The following is a 20,753-nucleotide window of genomic DNA, read 5'->3' as shown; positions in this document are numbered from 1 at the left end:
AACATGACTACAGGAGAGGTAGACTGGCAACATGACTACAGGAGAGGTAGACTGGCAACATGACTACAGGAGAGGTAGACTGGCAACATGACTACAGGAGAGGTAGACTGGCAACATGACTACAGGAGAGGTAGACTGGCAACATGACTACAGGAGAGATAAACAGACTGGCAACATGACTACAAGAGAGGTAGACTGGCAACATGACTACAGGAGAGATAAACAGACTGGCAACATGACTACAGGAGAGATAAACAGACTGGCAACATGACTACAGGAGAGATAAACAGACTGGCAACATGACTACAGGAGAGATAAACAGACTGGCAACATGACTACAGGAGAGATAAACAGACTGGCAACATGACTACAGGAGGATAAACAGACTGGATAGATAGAACAGACTGGCAACATGACTACAGGAGAGATAAACAGACTGGCACAGGAGAGATAAACAGACTGGCAACATGACTACAGGAGAGATAAACAGACTGGCAACATGACTACAGGAGAGATAAACAGACTGGCAACATGACTACAAGAGAGATAAACAGACTGGCAACATGACTACAGGAGAGATAAACAGACTGGCAACATGACTACAGGAGAGATAAACAGACTGGCAACATGACTACAGGAGAGGTAGACTGGCAACATGACTACAGGAGAGATAAACAGACTGGCAACATGACTACAGGAGAGATAAACAGACTGGCAACATGACTACAGGAGAGATAAACAGACTGGCAACATGACTACAGGAGAGATAAACAGACTGGCAACATGACTAGGAGGAGACTGGATAAACAGACTGGCAACATGACTACAGGAGAGATAAACAGACTGGCAACATGACTACAGGAGAGATAAACAGACTGGCAACATGGATAAACAGACTGGCAACATGACTACAGGAGAGATAAACAGACTGGCAACATGACTACAGGAGAGATAAACAGACTGGCAACATGACTACAGGAGAGATAAACAGACTGGCAACATGACTACAGGAGAGATAAACAGACTGGCAACATGACTACAGGAGAGATAGACTGGCAACATGACTACAGGAGAGATAAACAGACTGGCAACATGACTACAGGAGAGATAAACAGACTGGCAACATGACTACAGGAGAGATAAACAGACTGGCAACATGACTACAGGAGAGATAAACAGACTGGCAACATGACTACAGGAGAGATAAACAGACTGGCAACATGACTACAGGAGAGATAAACAGACTGGCAACATGACTACAGGAGAGATAAACAGACTGGCAACATGACTACAGGAGAGATAAACAGACTGGCAACATGACTACAGGAGAGATAAACAGACTGGCAACATGACTACAGGAGAGATAAACAGACTGGGCAACATGACTACAGGAGAGATAAACAGACTGGCAACATGACTACAGGAGAGATAAACAGACTGGCAACATGACTACAGGAGAGATAAACAGACTGGCAACATGACTACAGGAGAGATAAACAGACTGGCAACATGACTACAGGAGAGATAAACAGACTGGCAACATGACTACAGGAGAGATAAACAGACTGGCAACATGACTACAGGAGAGATAAACAGACTGGCAACATGACTACAGGAGAGATAAACAGACTGGCAACATGACTACAGGAGAGATAAACAGACTGGCAACATGACTACAGGAGAGATAAACAGACTGGCAACATGACTACAGGAGAGATAAACAGACTGGCAACATGACTACAGGAGAGATAAACAGACTGGCAACATGACTACAGGAGAGACTGGCAACATGACTACAGGAGAGGTAGACTGGCAACATGACTACAGGAGAGATAAACAGACTGGCAACATGACTACAGGAGAGATAAACAGACTGGCAACATGACTACAGGAGAGATAAACAGACTGGCAACATGACTACAGGAGAGATAAACAGACTGGCAACATGACTACAGGAGAGATAAACAGACTGGCAACATGACTACAGGAGAGATAAACAGACTGGCAACATGACTACAGGAGAGATAAACAGACTGGCAACATGACTACAGGAGAGATAAACAGACTGGCAACATGACTACAGGAGAGATAAACAGACTGGCAACATGACTACAGGAGAGATAAACAGACTGGCAACATGACTACAGGAGAGATAAACAGACTGGCAACATGACTACAGGAGAGATAAACAGACTGGCAACATGACTACAGGAGAGATAAACAGACTGGCAACATGACTACAGGAGAGATAAACAGACTGGCAACATGACTACAGGAGAGATAAACAGACTGGCAACATGACTACAGGAGAGATAAACAGACTGGCAACATGACTACAGGAGAGATAAACAGACTGGCAACATGACTACAGGAGAGATAAACAGACTGGCAACATGACTACAGGAGAGATAAACAGACTGGCAACATGACTACAGGAGAGATAAACAGACTGGCAACATGACTACAGGAGAGATAAACAGACTGGCAACATGACTACAGGAGAGATAAACAGACTGGCAACATGACTACAGGAGAGATAAACAGACTGGCAACATGACTACAGGAGAGATAAACAGACTGGCAACATGACTACAGGAGAGATAAACAGACTGGCAACATGACTAAACAGGAGAGATAAACAGACTGGCAACATGACTACAGGAGAGATAAACAGACTGGCAACATGACTACAGGAGAGAGACTAAACATGACTACAGGAGAGATAAACAGACTGGCAACATGACTACAGGAGAGATAAACAGACTGGCAACATGACTACAGGAGAGATAAACAGACTGGCAACATGACTACAGGAGAGATAAACAGACTGGCAACATGACTACAGGAGAGATAAACAGACTGGCAACATGACTACAGGAGAGATAAACAGACTGGCAACATGACTACAGGAGAGATAAACAGACTGGCAACATGACTACAGGAGAGATAAACAGACTGGCAACATGACTACAGGAGAGATAAACAGACTGGCAACATGACTACAGGAGAGATAAACAGACTGGCAACATGACTACAGGAGAGATAAACAGACTGGCAACATGACTACAGGAGAGATAAACAGACTGGCAACATGACAACAGGAGAGATAAACAGACTGGCAACATGACTACAGGAGAGATAAACAGACTGGCAACATGACTACAGGAGAGAGACTGGCAACATGAACAGGAGAGATAAACAGACTGGCAACATGACTACAGGAGAGATAAACAGACTGGCAACATGACTACAGGAGAGATAAACAGACTGGCAACATGACTACAGGAGAGATAAACAGACTGGCAACATGACTACAGGAGAGATAAACAGACTGGCAACATGACTACAGGAGAGATAAACAGACTGGCAACAACATGACTACAGGAGAGATAAACAGACTGGCAACATGACTACAGGAGAGATAAACAGACTGGCAACATGACTACAGGAGAGATAAACAGACTGGCAACATGACTACAGGAGAGATAAACAGACTGGCAACATGACTACAGAGAGTAGACTGGCAACATGACTACAGGAGAGATAAAACAGACTGGCAACATGACTACAGGAGAGATAAACAGACTGGCAACATGACTACAGGAGAGACTGGCAACAAACAGACTGGCAACATGACTACAGGAGAGGAGACTGGCAACATAAACAGACTGGCAACATGACTACAGGAGAGGTAGACTGGCAACATGACTACAGGAGAGTAGACTGGCAACATGACTACAGGAGAGATAAACAGACTGGCAACATGACTACAGGAGAGGTAGACTGGCAACATGACTACAGGAGAGATGGCAACATGACTGGCAACATGACTACAGGAGAGATAAACAGACTGGCAACATGACTACAGGAGAGATAAACAGACTGGCAACATGACTACAGGAGAGATAAACAGACTGGCAACATGACTACAGGAGAGATAAACAGACTGGCAACATGACTACAGGAGAGATAAACAGACTGGCAACATGACTACAGGAGAGATAAACAGACTGGCAACATGACTACAGGAGAGATAAACAGAGCAACATGACTACAGGAGAGATAAACAGACTGGCAACATGACTACAGGAGAGATAAACAGACTGGCAACATGACTACAGGAGAGATAAACAGACTGGCAACATGACTACAGGAGAGATAAACAGACTGGCAACATGACTACAGGAGAGATAAACAGACTGGCAACATGACTACAGGAGAGATAAACAGACTGGCAACATGACTACAGGAGAGATAAACAGACTGGCAACATGACTACAGGAGAGATAAACAGACTGGCAACATGACTACAGGAGAGATAAACAGACTGGCAACATGACTACAGGAGAGATAAACAGACTGGCAACATGAACAGGAGAGATAAACAGACTGGCAACATGACTACAGGAGAGATAAACAGACTGGCAACATGACTACAGGAGAGATAAACAGACTGGCAACATGACTACAGGAGAGATAAACAGACTGGCAACATGACTACAGGAGAGATAAACAGACTGGCAACATGACTACAGAGACAGATGGCAACATGACTACAGGAGAGATAAACAGACTGGCAACATGACTACAGGAGAGATAAACAGACTGGCAACATGACTACAGGAGAGATAAACAGACTGGCAACATGACTACAGGAGAGATAAACAGACTGGCAACATGACTACAGGAGAGATAAAGACTGGCAACATGACTACAGGAGAGGTAAACAGACTGGCAACATGACTACAGGAGAGGTAGACTGGCAACATGACTACAGGAGAGATAAACAGACTGGCAACATGACTACAGGAGAGATAAACAGACTGGCAACATGACTACAGGAGAGATAAACAGACTGGCAACATGACTACAGGAGAGATAAACAGACTGGCAACATGACTACAGGAGAGGTAGACTGGCAACATGACTACAGGAGAGATAAACAGACTGGCAACATGACTACAGGAGAGATAAACAGACTGGCAACATGACTACAGGAGAGATAAACAGACTGGCAACATGACTACAGGAGAGATAAACAGACTGGCAACATGACTACAGGAGAGGTAAACAGACTGGCAACATGACTACAGGAGAGATAAACAGACTGGCAACATGACTACAGGAGAGATAAACAGACTGGCAACATGACTACAGGAGAGGTAAACAGACTGGCAACATGACTACAGGAGAGGTAGACTGGCAACATGACTGGCAACATGGGAGAGGTAGACTGGCAACATGACTACAGGAGAGGTAGACTGGCAACATGACTACAGGAGAGGTAGACTGGCAACATGACTACAGGAGAGATAAACAGACTGGCAACATGACTACAGGAGAGAGAACAGACTGGCAACATGAACAGGAGAGATAAACAGACTGGCAACATGACTACAAGAGAGGTAGACTGGCAACATGACTACAGGAGAGATAAACAGACTGGCAACATGACTACAGGAGAGATAAACAGACTGGCAACATGACTACAAGAGAGATAAACAGACTGGCAACATGACAACAGGAGAGATAAATAGACTGGCAACATGACTACAGGAGAGATAAACAGACTGGCAACATGACTACAGGAGAGATAAACAGACTGGCAACATGACTACAGGAGAGATAAACAGACTGGCAACATGACTACAGGAGAGGTAGACTGGCAATATGACTACAGGAGAGATAAACAGACTGGCAACATGACTACAGGAGAGATAAACAGACTGGCAACATGACTACAGGAGAGGTAGACTGGCAACATGACTACAGGAGAGGTAGACTGGCAACATGACTACAGGAGAGGTAGACTGGCAACATGACTACAGGAGAGATAAACAGACTGGCAACATGACTACAGGAGAGGTAGACTGGCAACATGACTACAGGAGAGGTAGACTGGCAACATGACTACAGGAGAGGTAGACTGGCAACATGACTACAGGAGAGGTAGACTGGCAACATGACTACAGGAGAGATAAACAGACTGGCAACATGACTACAAGAGAGGTAGACTGGCAACATGACTACAGGAGAGATAAACAGACTGGCAACATGACTACAGGAGAGATAAACAGACTGGCAACATGACTACAGGAGAGATAAACAGACTGGCAACATGACTACAGGAGAGATAAACAGACTGGCAACATGACTACAGGAGAGGTAGACTGGCAACATGACTACAGGAGAGGTAGACTGGCAACATGACTACAGGAGAGATAAACAGACTGGCAACATGACTACAGGAGAGGTAGACTGGCAACATGACTACAGGAGAGGTAGACTGGCAACATGACTACAGGAGAGGTAGACTGGCAACATGACTACAGGAGAGGTAGACTGGCAACATGACTACAGGAGAGGTAGACTGGCAACATGACTACAGGAGAGATAAACAGACTGGCAACATGACTACAGGAGAGATAAACAGACTGGCAACATGACTACAAGAGAGGTAGACTGGCAACATGACTACAGGAGAGATAAACAGACTGGCAACATGACTACAGGAGAGATAAACAGACTGGCAACATGACTACAAGAGAGGTAGACTGGCAACATGACTACAGGAGAGATAAACAGACTGGCAACATGACTACAGGAGAGATAAACAGACTGGCAACATGACTACAGGAGAGATAAACAGACTGGCAACATGACTACAGGAGAGATAAACAGACTGGCAACATGACTACAGGAGAGGTAGACTGGCAACATGACTACAGGAGAGATAAACAGACTGGCAACATGACTACAGGAGAGATAAACAGACTGGCAACATGACTACAGGAGAGATAAACAGACTGGCAACATGACTACAGGAGAGATAAACAGACTGGCAACATGACTACAGGAGAGGTAGACTGGCAACATGACTACAGGAGAGGTAGACTGGCAACATGACTACAGGAGAGGTAGACTGGCAACATGACTACAGGAGAGGTAGACTGGCAACATGACTACAGGAGAGATAAACAGACTGGCAACATGACTACAGGAGAGATAAACAGACTGGCAACATGACTACAGGAGAGATAAACAGACTGGCAACATGACTACAGGAGAGATAAACAGACTGGCAACATGACTACAGGAGAGATAAACAGACTGGCAACATGACTACAGGAGAGATAAACAGACTGGCAACATGACTACAGGAGAGATAAACAGACTGGCAACATGACTACAGGAGAGATAAACAGACTGGCAACATGACTACAGGAGAGATAAACAGAAACATGACTGGCAACATGACTACAGGAGAGATAAACAGACTGGCAACATGACTACAGGAGAGGAGATGGTAGACTGGCAACATGACTACAGGAGAGATAAACAGACTGGCAACATGACTACAGGAGAGATAAACAGACTGGCAACATGACTACAGGAGAGATAAACAGACTGGCAACATGACTACAGGAGAGATAAACAGACTGGCAACATGACTACAGGAGAGATAAACAGACTGGCAACATGACTACAGGAGAGATAAACAGACTGGCAACATGACTACAGGAGAGGTAGACTGGCAACATGACTACAGGAGAGATAAACAGACTGGCAACATGACTACAGGAGAGGTAGACTGGCAACATGACTACAGGAGAGGTAGACTGGCAACATGACTACAGGAGAGATAAACAGACTGGCAACATGACTACAGGAGAGATAAACAGACTGGCAACATGACTACAGGAGAGATAAACAGACTGGCAACATGACTACAGGAGAGATAAACAGACTGGCAACATGACTACAGGAGAGATAAACAGACTGGCAACATGACTACAGGAGAGATAAACAGACTGGCAACATGACTACAGGAGAGATAAACAGACTGGCAACATGACTACAGGAGAGATAAACAGACTGGCAACATGACTACAGGAGAGATAAACAGACTGGCAACATGACTACAGGAGAGATAAACAGACTGGCAACATGACTACAGGAGAGATAAACAGACTGGCAACATGACTACAGGAGAGATAAACAGACTGGCAACATGACAGACTGGCAACATGACTACAGGAGAGGTAGACTGGCAACATGACTACAGGAGAGGTAGACTGGCAACATGACTACAGGAGAGGTAGACTGGCAACATGACTACAGGAGAGGTAGACTGGCAACATGACTACAGGAGAGATAAACAGACTGGCAACATGACTACAGGAGAGATAAACAGACTGGCAACATGACTACAGGAGAGATAAACAGACTGGCAACATGACTACAGGAGAGATAAACAGACTGGCAACATGACTACAGGAGAGATAAACAGACTGGCAACATGACTACAGGAGAGATAAACAGACTGGCAACATGACTACAGGAGAGATAAACAGACTGGCAACATGACTACAGGAGAGATAAACAGACTGGCAACATGACTACAGGAGAGATAAACAGACTGGCAACATGACTACAGGAGAGATAAACAGACTGGCAACATGACTACAGGAGAGATAAACAGACTGGCAACATGACTACAGGAGAGGTAGACTGGCAACATGACTACAGGAGAGATAAACAGACTGGCAACATGACTACAGGAGAGATAAACAGACTGGCAACATGACTACAGGAGAGATAAACAGACTGGCAACATGACTACAGGAGAGGTAGACTGGCAACATGACTACAGGAGAGATAAACAGACTGGCAACATGACTACAGGAGAGATAAACAGACTGGCAACATGACTACAGGAGAGATAAACAGACTGGCAACATGACTACAGGAGAGATAAACAGACTGGCAACATGACTACAGGAGAGATAAACAGACTGGCAACATGACTACAGGAGAGATAAACAGACTGGCAACATGACTACAGGAGAGATAAACAGACTGGCAACATGACTACAGGAGAGATAAACAGACTGGCAACATGACTACAGGAGAGATAAACAGACTGGCAACATGACTACAGGAGAGATAAACAGACTGGCAACATGACTACAGGAGAGATAAACAGACTGGCAACATGACTACAGGAGAGATAAACAGACTGGCAACATGACTACAGGAGAGAGACTAAACAGACTGGCAACATGACTACAGGAGAGATAAACAGACTGGCAACATGACTACAGGAGAGATAAACAGACTGGCAACATGACTACAGGAGAGATAAACAGACTGGCAACATGACTACAGGAGAGATAAACAGACTGGCAACATGACTACAGGAGAGATAAACAGACTGGCAACATGACTACAGGAGAGATAAACAGACTGGCAACATGACTACAGGAGAGATAAACAGACTGGCAACATGACTACAGGAGAGATAAACAGACTGGCAACATGACTACAGGAGAGATAAACAGACTGGCAACATGACTACAGGAGAGATAAACAGACTGGCAACATGACTACAGGAGAGATAAACAGACTGGCAACATGACTACAGGAGAGATAAACAGACTGGCAACATGACTACAGGAGAGATAAACAGACTGGCAACATGACTACAGGAGAGATAAACAGACTGGCAACATGACTACAGGAGAGATAAACAGACTGGCAACATGACTACAGGAGAGATAAACAGACTGGCAACATGACTACAGGAGAGATAAACAGACTGGCAACATGACTACAGGAGAGATAAACAGACTGGCAACATGACTACAGGAGAGATAAACAGACTGGCAACATGACTACAGGAGAGATAAACAGACTGGCAACATGACTACAGGAGAGATAAACAGACTGGCAACATGACTACAGGAGAGATAAACAGACTGGCAACAGACTGAGCAACATGACTACAGGAGAGATAAACAGACTGGCAACATGACTACAGGAGAGATAGACTGGCAACATGACAGGAGAGGTAGACTGGCAACATGACTACAGGAGAGGTAGACTGGCAACATGACTACAGGAGAGATAAACAGACTGGCAACATGACTACAGGAGAGGTAGACTGGCAACATGACTACAGACTGGCAACATGACTACAGGAGAGAGACTGGCAACATGACTACAGGAGAGGTAGACTGGCAACATGACTACAGGAGAGATAAACAGACTGGCAACATGACTACAGGAGAGGTAGACTGGCAACATGACTACAGGAGAGATAAACAGACTGGCAACATGACTACAGGAGAGATAAACAGACTGGCAACATGACTACAGGAGAGATAAACAGACTGGCAACATGACTACAGGAGAGATAAACAGACTGGCAACATGACTACAGGAGAGGTAGACTGGCAACATGACTACAGGAGAGTAGACTGGCAACATGACTACAGGAGAGGTAGACTGGCAACATGACTACAGGAGAGATAGACTGGCAACATGACTACAGGAGAGGTAGACTGGCAACATGACTACAGGAGAGGTAGACTGGCAACATGACTACAGGAGAGAGACTGGCAACATGACTACAGGAGAGGTAGACTGGCAACATGACTACAGGAGAGGTAGACTGGCAACATGACTACAGGAGAGATAAACAGACTGGCAACATGACTACAGGAGAGATAAACAGACTGGCAACATGACTACAGGAGAGGTAGACTGGCAACATGACTACAGGAGAGATAAACAGACTGGCAACATGACTACAGGAGAGATAAACAGACTGGCAACATGAACAGACTGGCAACATGACTACAGGAGAGATAAACAGACTACAGGAGAGCAACAACATGACTACAGAGAGATAAACAGACTGGCAACATGACTACAGGAGAGATAAACAGACTGGCAACATGACTACAGGAGAGATAAACAGACTGGCAACATGACTACAGGAGAGATAAACAGACTGGCAACATGACTACAGGAGAGATAAACAGACTGGCAACATGACTACAGGAGAGATAAACAGACTGGCAACATGGATAGACTGGCAACATGACTACAGGAGAGGTAGACTGGCAACATGACTACAGGAGAGGTAGACTGGCAACATGACTACAGGAGAGGTAGACTGGCAACATGACTACAGGAGAGGTAGACTGGCAACATGACTAGACTGGCAACATGACTACAGGAGAGATAAACAGACTGGCAACATGACTACAGGAGAGATAAACAGACTGGCAACATGACTACAGGAGAGATAAACAGACTGGCAATATGACTACAGGAGAGATAAACAGACTGGCAACATGACTACAGGAGAGATAAACAGACTGGCAACATGACTACAGGAGAGATAAACAGACTGGCAACATGACTACAGGAGAGATAAACAGACTGGCAACATGACTACAGGAGAGATAAACAGACTGGCAACATGACTACAGGAGAGATAAACAGACTGGCAACATGACTACAGGAGAGATAAACAGACTGGCAACATGACTACAGGAGAGATAAACAGACTGGCAACATGACTACAGGAGAGATAAACAGACTGGCAACATGACTACAGGAGAGATAAACAGACTGGCAACATGACTACAGGAGAGATAAACAGACTGGCAACATGACTACAGGAGAGATAAACAGACTGGCAACATGACTACAGGAGAGATAAACAGACTGGCAACATGACTACAGGAGAGGTAGACTGGCAACATGACTACAGGAGAGGTAGACTGGCAACATGACTACAGGAGAGGTAGACTGGCAACATGACTACAGGAGAGGTAGACTGGCAACATGACTACAGGAGAGATAAACAGACTGGCAACATGACTACAGGAGAGATAAACAGACTGGCAACATGACTACAGGAGAGATAAACAGACTGGCAATATGACTACAGGAGAGATAAACAGACTGGCAACATGACTACAGGAGAGATAAACAGACTGGCAACATGACTACAGGAGAGATAAACAGACTGGCAACATGACTACAGGAGAGATAAACAGACTGGCAACATGACTACAGGAGAGATAAACAGACTGGCAACATGACTACAGGAGAGATAAACAGACTGGCAACATGACTACAGGAGAGATAAACAGACTGGCAACATGACAACAGGAGAGATAAATAGACTGGCAACATGACTACAGGAGAGATAAACAGACTGGCAACATGACTACAGGAGAGATAAACAGACTGGCAACATGACTACAGGAGAGGCAGACTGGCAACATGACTACAGGAGAGATAAACAGACTGGCAACATGACTACAGGAGAGATAAACAGACTGGCAACATGACTACAGGAGAGGTAGACTGGCAACATGACTACAGGAGAGGTAGACTGGCAACATGACTACAGGAGAGATAAACAGACTGGCAACATGACTACAGGAGAGATAAACAGACTGGCAACATGACTACAGGAGAGATAAACAGACTGGCAACATGACTACAGGAGAGATAAACAGACTGGCAACATGACTACAGGAGAGATAAACAGACTGGCAACATGACTACAGGAGAGATAAACAGACTGGCAACATGACTACAGGAGAGATAAACAGACTGGCAACATGACTACAGGAGAGATAAACAGACTGGCAACATGGAGACAGCAGGTGAGAACCTAGAGGTGATAGACATGTCCAGCTGTGTTTCATGTGTGTGAGACCGTAACAATGACAGTTGGCTGTGGAGCAATAGGCACATCAGCAGTGGCTGGGGTCGGACTGGTCTAGCGGATTACTGCTGTTGCTTGCAGCACATATTTCCTACTTGTCAGTACACTCCCATGTTTGTCTCTTCACATTCCATGTATCTCTCATCACCTCTCTTTAACGTCTAAATGAAAAACAAAAAAAGATTAAATATACTCGCCTAAAAAAAAGTTAAAATAAAATAAAAAGGCATAAAGGAGAGCTGGGGGTGGGAGAAAACTCCAGCTGTATGTGTGACTAGAGCATTGTCTCAGTAAGCAGGACTACCAGTACTAGGGCAATAGAACACCGGCACACACACACCCGCTACACAGCTGCAGTCCATTAGGTAGCTGGGGAGGATGCCTGTGCCCTGTGGCAGCGTTGCCTAAGCGATGACCTCTAACCCACAGCAAAGTGTTGGAACTGACTGGCTAGCTGGCTGGCTGCCTGACTGGCTGAATTAATGGCTAACTGACTGGCTGACTGGCTGACTGACTAGTTGACGGTTTGACTGGCTGACTGGTTGGCTGGCTGAATGAATGACTGGGTGACTGGCTAGCTGGCTGGTTGGTTGGCTGCCTGACTGGCTGAATTAATGGCTAACTGACTGGCTGGTTGATTGTTTGACTGGCTGACTGGTTGGCTGGCTGAATTAATGACTGGGTGACTGGCTGGCTGGCTGCCACTTGTTCCTATCTCTAGAAGCCAACTTTCCCTCTGTGGGCCTAACAGCACGCAATCGCCCAATCAATGGGCCCATTAACTGCGCAGGCAGGATGTCCGATACTATTATACTATCAAATGTTATGACAGGGGGCACCGGGCCAGGAGGCACCGGGCCAGTTACCCACAAAGCAGTTCTATGTGTCATCTGTTCCGAGTTCATATACTGGAATTCACAAGAAGAACGTAAAATAAGAACAGGAAGATGAACATCCTGTCTCCAGATCTCACCTCGTAGAAGAAGGCTAGAACTGCCAGTCCGTCAGGCTTGTCGCTGGCCTCTTGAAAGCTCTTGTACTTATCAGAGTTATAATGGACAACGTGGAGCTGCAAACACAGAGGACAAATTGTAAGTTGAAAGTTGATCCAGTTGTCAAACACCAGGTTGGAAGTAATTTAATTTGTAAACATCCATATGTACAGCGACTCAAACTAATCTGTACTTTATCCAATCAACAACTCAAGAGGATCCACTTGTTATTGTTAGAGGGTGAGAAAGCAGCGCAAGCCTGGCAACATTGGATAACTTTAGTACAGGCCCTATGTTCCTCCAGGAACCAAGAGGATATCTTTAGTACAGGTCCTATGTTCCTCTGGGAACCAAGAGGATAACTTTAGTACATAACCTATGTTCCTCCAGGAACCAAGAGGATAACTTTAGTACATAACCTATGTTCCTCCAGGAACCAAGATGATAACTTTAGTACAGGCCCTATGTTCCTCCAGGAACCAAGAGGATAACTTTAGTACAGGCCCTATGTTCCTCCAGGAACCAAGAGGATAACTTTAGTACAGGCCCTATGTTCCTCCAGGAACCAAGAGGATAACTTTAGTACAGGCCCTATGTTCCTCTGGGAACCAAGATGATAACTTTAGTACAGGCCCTATGTTCCTCTGGGAACCAAGAGGATAACTTTAGTACAGGCCCTATGTTCCTCCAGGAACCAAGAGGATAACTTTAGTACAGGCCCTATGTTCCTCCAGGAACCAAGAGGATAACTTTAGTACAGGCCCTATGTTCCTCCGGGAACCAAGAGGATAACTTTAGTACAGGCCCTATGTTCCTCTGGGAACCAAGAGGATAACTTTAGTACAGGCCCTATGTTCCTCCAGGAACCAAGAGGATAACTTTAGTACAGGCCCTATGTTCCTCCAGGAACCAAGAGGATAACTTTAGTACAGGCCCTATGTTTCTCCTGGAACCAAGAAGATAACTTTAGTACAGGCCCTATGTTCCTCTGGGAACCAAGAGGATAACTTTAGTACAGGCCCTATGTTCCTCCTGGAACCAAGAGGATAACCTTAGTACAGGCCCTATGTTCCTCCGGGAACCAAGAGGATAACTTTAGTACAGGCCCTATGTTCCTCTGGGAACCAAGAGGATAACTTTAGTACAGGCCCTATGTTCCTCCGTGAACCACGAGGATAACTTTAGTACATAACCTATGTTCCTCCAGGAACCAATAGGATAACTTTAGTACATAACCTAAGTTCCTCCAGGAACCAAAAGGATAACTTTAGTACATAACCTATGTTCCTCCAGGAACCAAGAGGATAACTTTAGTACATAACCTATGTTCCTCCAGGAACCAAGAGGATAACTTTAGTACATAACCTATGTTCCTCCAGGAACCAAGAGGATAACTTTAGTGCATAACCTATGTTCCTCCAGGAGCCAAGAGGATTATGTAAATAATCCATACAACAGTCATCCATACAAATAGTCCAGCAGAATATATATTATAGTATATATTACTAGCATATATCTATATATCAATATATACATCCAGTACCAGTCAAAGGTTTGGACACACCTACTCATTCAAGGGGTTTTCTTTATTTTACTATTTTCTACATTGTAGAATAATATTGAAGACATCAAAACGATTCAATAACACATATGGAATCATGTAGTAACCAAAAAAGTGTTAAACAAATCTGAATATATTTGATATTTTAGATTCTTCAATGTAGCCACCCTTTGCCTTGATGATAGCTTTGCAAACTCTTGGCATTCTCTCAACCAGCTTCACCTGGAATGCTTTTCCAACAGTCTTGAAGGAGTTCCCTCGTATGCTGAGCACTTGTTGGCTGCTTTTCCTTCACTCGGCGGTCCAACTCATCCCAAACCATCTCAATTAGGTTGAGGTCGGGTGATTGTGGCAGCCAGGTCATCTGATGCAGTACTCCAGCACAGATTTCCCTCGGTCTAATGTCCATTGCTCGAGTTTCTTGGCCCAAGCGAGTCTCTTCTTCTTACTGGTGTTCTTTAGTAGTGGTTTCTTTGCAGAAATTCGACCACAAAGGCCTGATTCACGCAGTCTCCTCTGAACAATTGATGTTGAGATGTGTCTGTTACTTGAGCTGTGTGAAGCATTTATTTTGGCTGCTATCTGAGGTGTAGTTAACTCTAATGAACTTATCCTCTGCAGCAGAGGTAACTCTGCGTCTTTCTTTCCTGTGGCCGTCCTCATGAGAACCATTTTCATCATTGTGCTTGATGGTTTTTTGCGACTGCACTTGAAGAAACTTTCAAAGTTCTTAAAATTTTCCGAATTGACGGTCTGAAAATAATGATGGACTGTCGTTTCTCTTTGTTTATTTGAGCTGTTCTTGCCATAATATGGACTTGGTCTTTACCTAATAGAGCTATCTTTTGTATACCACCCCTACCTTGTCACAACACAACTGATTGGCTCAAACACATTAAGAAGTACATAAATTCCACAAATGAACTTTTAAGAAGGCACACCTGTTAATTGAAATGCATTCCAGTTGACTACCTCATGAAGCTTGTTGAGAGAATGCCAAGAGTGTGCAAAGCTGTCATCAAGGAAAATGGTGGCTACTTTGAAGAATCTAAAATATATTTTTATTTGTTGAATTGTTTTGGGGTTACTACATGATTCCATATGTGTTATTTCATAGTTTTGATGTCTTCACTGTTATTGTACAATGTAGAAAATAGTCAAAATAAAGAAAAGCTCTTGAATGAGTCGGTTTGTCTAAACTTTTGACTGGTACTGGATACGTAAATAAATATATATTGAACATTTGCACTGCTGGATTGTTTTATGGATAATAAAATGTAGTATTGACATTCTTCAGAAACTGAAAGTGGGATGTGTTGTTTCTGGGTAGTGCAGCTGGTTCAGCCTACAATATTTACACAGCAATTCAGCTCCCAACTGCGAATGACCTTGAACATCAATATCAAATAAAATCATAATTGACTAAATTTACCCTGCTAGACTTGTGACTGTTGAATGGCTATAATGGCGATGCACTGTTGAGTTAGAGGTAGCCTGGTCTCAGAACTGTTTGTGCTATCAGGTCAACTCCTTTTGATGTTGCCATGACGAGGAGTGGCAATGAGTGTCATGATGGTACAAAGGCTGCTGTTATGGCCTTAGTTCCACTATGGTCCAGTCAAGCCTGTAACACTAGCGTACCTCTGCCATGTATCTGATGCCATCCAGGGTGTGCTCTGCCCCACTCTCCTCCAGGTCCCAGCCACCCCAGTGGAGATGCATCTGGACGGCCGTGTAGCCCCCGGGGAGACCCTTGGTAATCACCATGCTGGGAGGGAGGACGATTTCAACTGTCCACAACACAACAAGACATTTTAGTATTTACAATAATATTAAAATATATGCCATTTAATTAATTAATTAATAAATATATGCCATTTAATTAATTAACAAATAAATATATGCCATTTAATTAATTAATTAATATATGCCATTTAACAGATGCTTTTATCCAAGTTAACTTAGTCCCCATTGAGATTAGGCTAAAGGGACCAATACTAACTAATTTAGATACAATGTTTAAGATGTTATTGTTGAAAAAATATGTTTCAATGGTATTGAATGTTCATTGTTCATTCACTATAACAAAACAGTAAAAGCTAACACTGTTAAAAAGTTCCCAGGGGATATGAAGTTGGTTTAATTGTACATTATTTCCAGGTGTTTTTTTTTTGGGGGGGGTACACCATCCCACACTACTTTTTTACCTGAGTGTCCGTTGTTTTTCATGAGGAAGTTACCCTTCTGAGCATCATATCCAGTGAGCTCGAGCTGCAGCATGCGGGGGTTGTGGCGCACGCTCCTCCGTTGGATGTCGATGGGGGACTGTCTGCGGCCGCCACACGCGGGATACTCCTCCGCCCAGTGCACCTGGTCCAGGGCCCCTTCTGAAGAAGGAGAAACAGAGCGGATGGATGGATGATAACGACGACCATGAACAATACAACAATGTGAACTAGGCCCAATGTCTAAAAACTGGCGACCCCAAGCCTCCCAACTATAGTCCCGAGTAGACATTCCCACAGAGGCCAGTTTGTTCACGCAGAGGAGAGAAGGAGCCAACGGAACACTACTGTATAAAGTTCCTCTGTTTCTCCCTCTACCTTCACAGCACCTTGATGTAACCACAAAACCTCTAAAGCCAAATGTCTGAGTGATGGTTTGTAAGAGAGGTATTACAGTAAACTGTACGTCTGTCACGAACCAAATGGCTGTTTGAAAAGGCTCAGACATTACACACTATGATAACGAACACAAATGGCTGTCTGAAAAGGCTCAGACATTACACACTATGATAACGAACCAAATGGCTGTTTGAAAAGGCTCAGACATTACACACTATGATAACGAACACAAATGATATCGTTCCTAGCTGTAATCATATACGTCTACAGTCTACACTGGGAATCAAATCGTCATGCCACCTGTTTGTCATCGTGAGCAGTAGATCTATATGATTTAAACAGCAATTATAAACTGGGTGGTTCCAGCCCTGAATGTTGATTGGTTGACAGCCGTGGTATATGAGACAGTATACCACCGGTATGACAAAACATTTGTTTTTACTGCTTTAATTACGTTGGTAACCAGTTTATAATAGCAATAAGGCACCTCGGGGGTCTATGATATATGGCCAATATACCACGGCTAAGGTCTGTGTCCAGGCACTCCGCGTTGCGTCTTGCCTAAGGACAGCCCTTAGCCGTGGTATATTGACCATATACCACACACATTGCAAACTACAACTATTTATATTCATCCTTTTTTTCCAGACTTAAAATATCCTAGAGTTAATCATCTCTACAAATAAGACATGAAAAATAAATTTAAATATCTGAGAATGAGTTCAAGACTTAGTGTGTTTTTCTGGGGGGTTTGGAGTCCCCCACCCCCCAAAAAAACACAATGGAGAACGGAAATAGGAAATAGGTAATCAATTAATCCATACCTGTATATGTCCAATGTATTCCATCTATCCCAGCAGAGGCAAAGCTTACCAACATGAAATGAACTAAAAGACTGAAGTACTCCATTTCAATGGAAATCCTCTTGACACACACATACACACGTCCCTCGCTTCTCTCTTCTCTCTCTCTCTCTCTCTCTCTCTCTCGCTCTCTCCTCTCTCTCTCTCTCTCTCTCTCTCTCTCTCTCTCTCTCTCTCTCTCTCTCTCTCTGTCTCTGTCTCTCTGTCTCTCTCTCTCTCTCTCTCTCCCTCTCTCTCTCTCTCTCTCTCTCTCTCTCTCTCTCTCTCTCTCTCTCTCTCTCTCTCTGTCTCTCTCTCTCTCTCCCTCTCTCTCTCTCTCTCCCTCTATCTCTCTCTCTCTCTGTCCAACTGAAAGGAGGTATTGAAACGTCTGTGAAAGCAACGCCCCGGGCTAAGTGCTCTCCGCTGCTCACCACAGTGTTACACAAGAGCACCAACCTCTGGTTGACTATTGATTACTTGAGCTTTTACCAAAATGTTTTACAAAACAAAGTAACAGCACACTTCCCCAATTGTGACTCATTGTATACAAATATTGACGTAGGCTCATGGATCTTTTTGTTTGGGAAGCATGAGAGTTCTATGGAATGAAATGTCATGAAATGCTCTTTTTAGTTTTGAATGTTTGTTGCTCCCTCGTTGTCCAGTTGTTTATTCTTGATGTAAATTGTACTTAATGTCAATAATATTGTTTCTTTTAAACTGAGGATGAATTTGGATGCGTCACGACCATCATGATCAAGGGAAAGTGGTCCAAGCACATCTGGTTCTTGTTTACGTTTGTTCATAATCTAAACAGACCAGTTCATTTATTTAGCTTATATTATTGATTAAAAGTGTTGAGATAATATTGTAGACACATTTTACATTGATAGAAATAGTTTTATTGTTGTGGTTATAATGATAATTGTGTCAAGATGTGGGCTTATAGGGAAAATAGGTGGACATGGAACTTTTAACACTAACAGTAATATTGATCTCTAATCATTTAATACATTTTTGAATATGTAATAAATTCACCTTGAATTTGAAGACAAAATTATGAAATATTTGACAGGTGCTTCACCAAGTATTTTGAGAGGCAAACTTGCCCTTGACGATAATAATGTATTAGAAAATGTTGTTCAATTTCCCACAACATACTTTTTTTCACTGCCTGGCGTAGCGATGAGGAAAGCCAAGCCTGCTATCATCAATTCCACAGAAACATCCTGCAAGTACAGTCATGTTGTCATCTGTCACTATAATGTGTGCCAGAGGGGATGTTACCCTGTCAGAGAGTGGATGAGTCCATAAATGGCACCCTATTCCCTACTTAGTGCACTACTTTTGACCAGAACCCATAGCAATGTAGTGCACTATATAGGGAATAGGTTGGCATTTGAGACAGAGCAATGAGTCTCATCTAACAGATGTTTCATGCATTACACCCATCAGCACATTAGAACAACCGTCAGATGGGTCTGAATACAGGGCTAACAGGTATAATTTGCTGGGAGCACCACCTGTTACAACATGCTCCTGACCAGGCCCTACTGCCTGGAAGAAAATCAAATTAACCACAAGCCTCCTCTGTGTGTGTGTTTTAAGAATCTTACCTTTATTTAACCCAGCAAGTCAGTTAAGAACAAATTCTTATTTTCAATGACAGCCTAGGAACAGTGGATTAACTGCCTGTTCAGGGGCAGAACGACAGATTTGTACCTTGTCAACTCAGTGGTTTGAACTTGCAACCTTCCGGTTACTAGTCCAACGCTCTAACCACTAGGCTACCCTGCCACTGTGTGTGTGTGTGTGTGTGTGTGTGTGTGTGTGTGTGTGTGTGTGTGTGTGTGTGTGTGTGTGTGTGTGTGTGTGTGTGTGTGTGTGTGTGTGTGTGTGTGTGTGTGTGTGTGTGTGTGTGTGTGTGTGTGTGTGTGTGTGTGTGTGTGTGTGTGTGTGTGTGTGTGTGTGTGCGCGCGTGCGTGTGCGTGTGTGCTTTTTTCTTTACTTTCTCTTGTCATCCCTCATGGTATTTACGTTCACACTCTTTATACATTATACAGTGCATTCAGAAAGTATTCAGACCCCTTGACTTTTGACTAATTTAGTTAAACTACAGCCATATTCTAAAATGTATTAAATCGTCTGTCCCCCCTCATCAATCTACACACAATACCACATAATGACATCACAATACCC

General features: G+C 43.8%; 1 protein-coding gene across 1 annotated transcript in view; it reads right to left on the bottom strand.

Moving 5' to 3' along the window:
- ca6 (carbonic anhydrase VI) overlaps positions 1-18,738 on the bottom strand; it is a 33,865-nt gene extending 15,127 nt beyond the window's left edge. Inside the window, 4 exon segments of the mRNA XM_046344756.1 lie at positions 13,506-13,601; positions 16,727-16,875; positions 17,293-17,472; positions 18,534-18,738. Coding sequence (XP_046200712.1) covers positions 13,506-13,601; positions 16,727-16,875; positions 17,293-17,472; positions 18,534-18,618 — 510 coding nt within the window. The 5' untranslated portion in view covers positions 18,619-18,738.
- Positions 18,739-20,753: the final 2,015 nt, after the last annotated feature.

The sequence above is a fragment of the Oncorhynchus gorbuscha genome, linkage group LG03, assembly GCF_021184085.1.
Source record: "Oncorhynchus gorbuscha isolate QuinsamMale2020 ecotype Even-year linkage group LG03, OgorEven_v1.0, whole genome shotgun sequence".
In the NCBI taxonomy this organism is placed as follows: Eukaryota; Metazoa; Chordata; class Actinopteri; order Salmoniformes; family Salmonidae; genus Oncorhynchus; species Oncorhynchus gorbuscha.
This window is presented reverse-complemented; position numbering and strand designations above follow the sequence as displayed.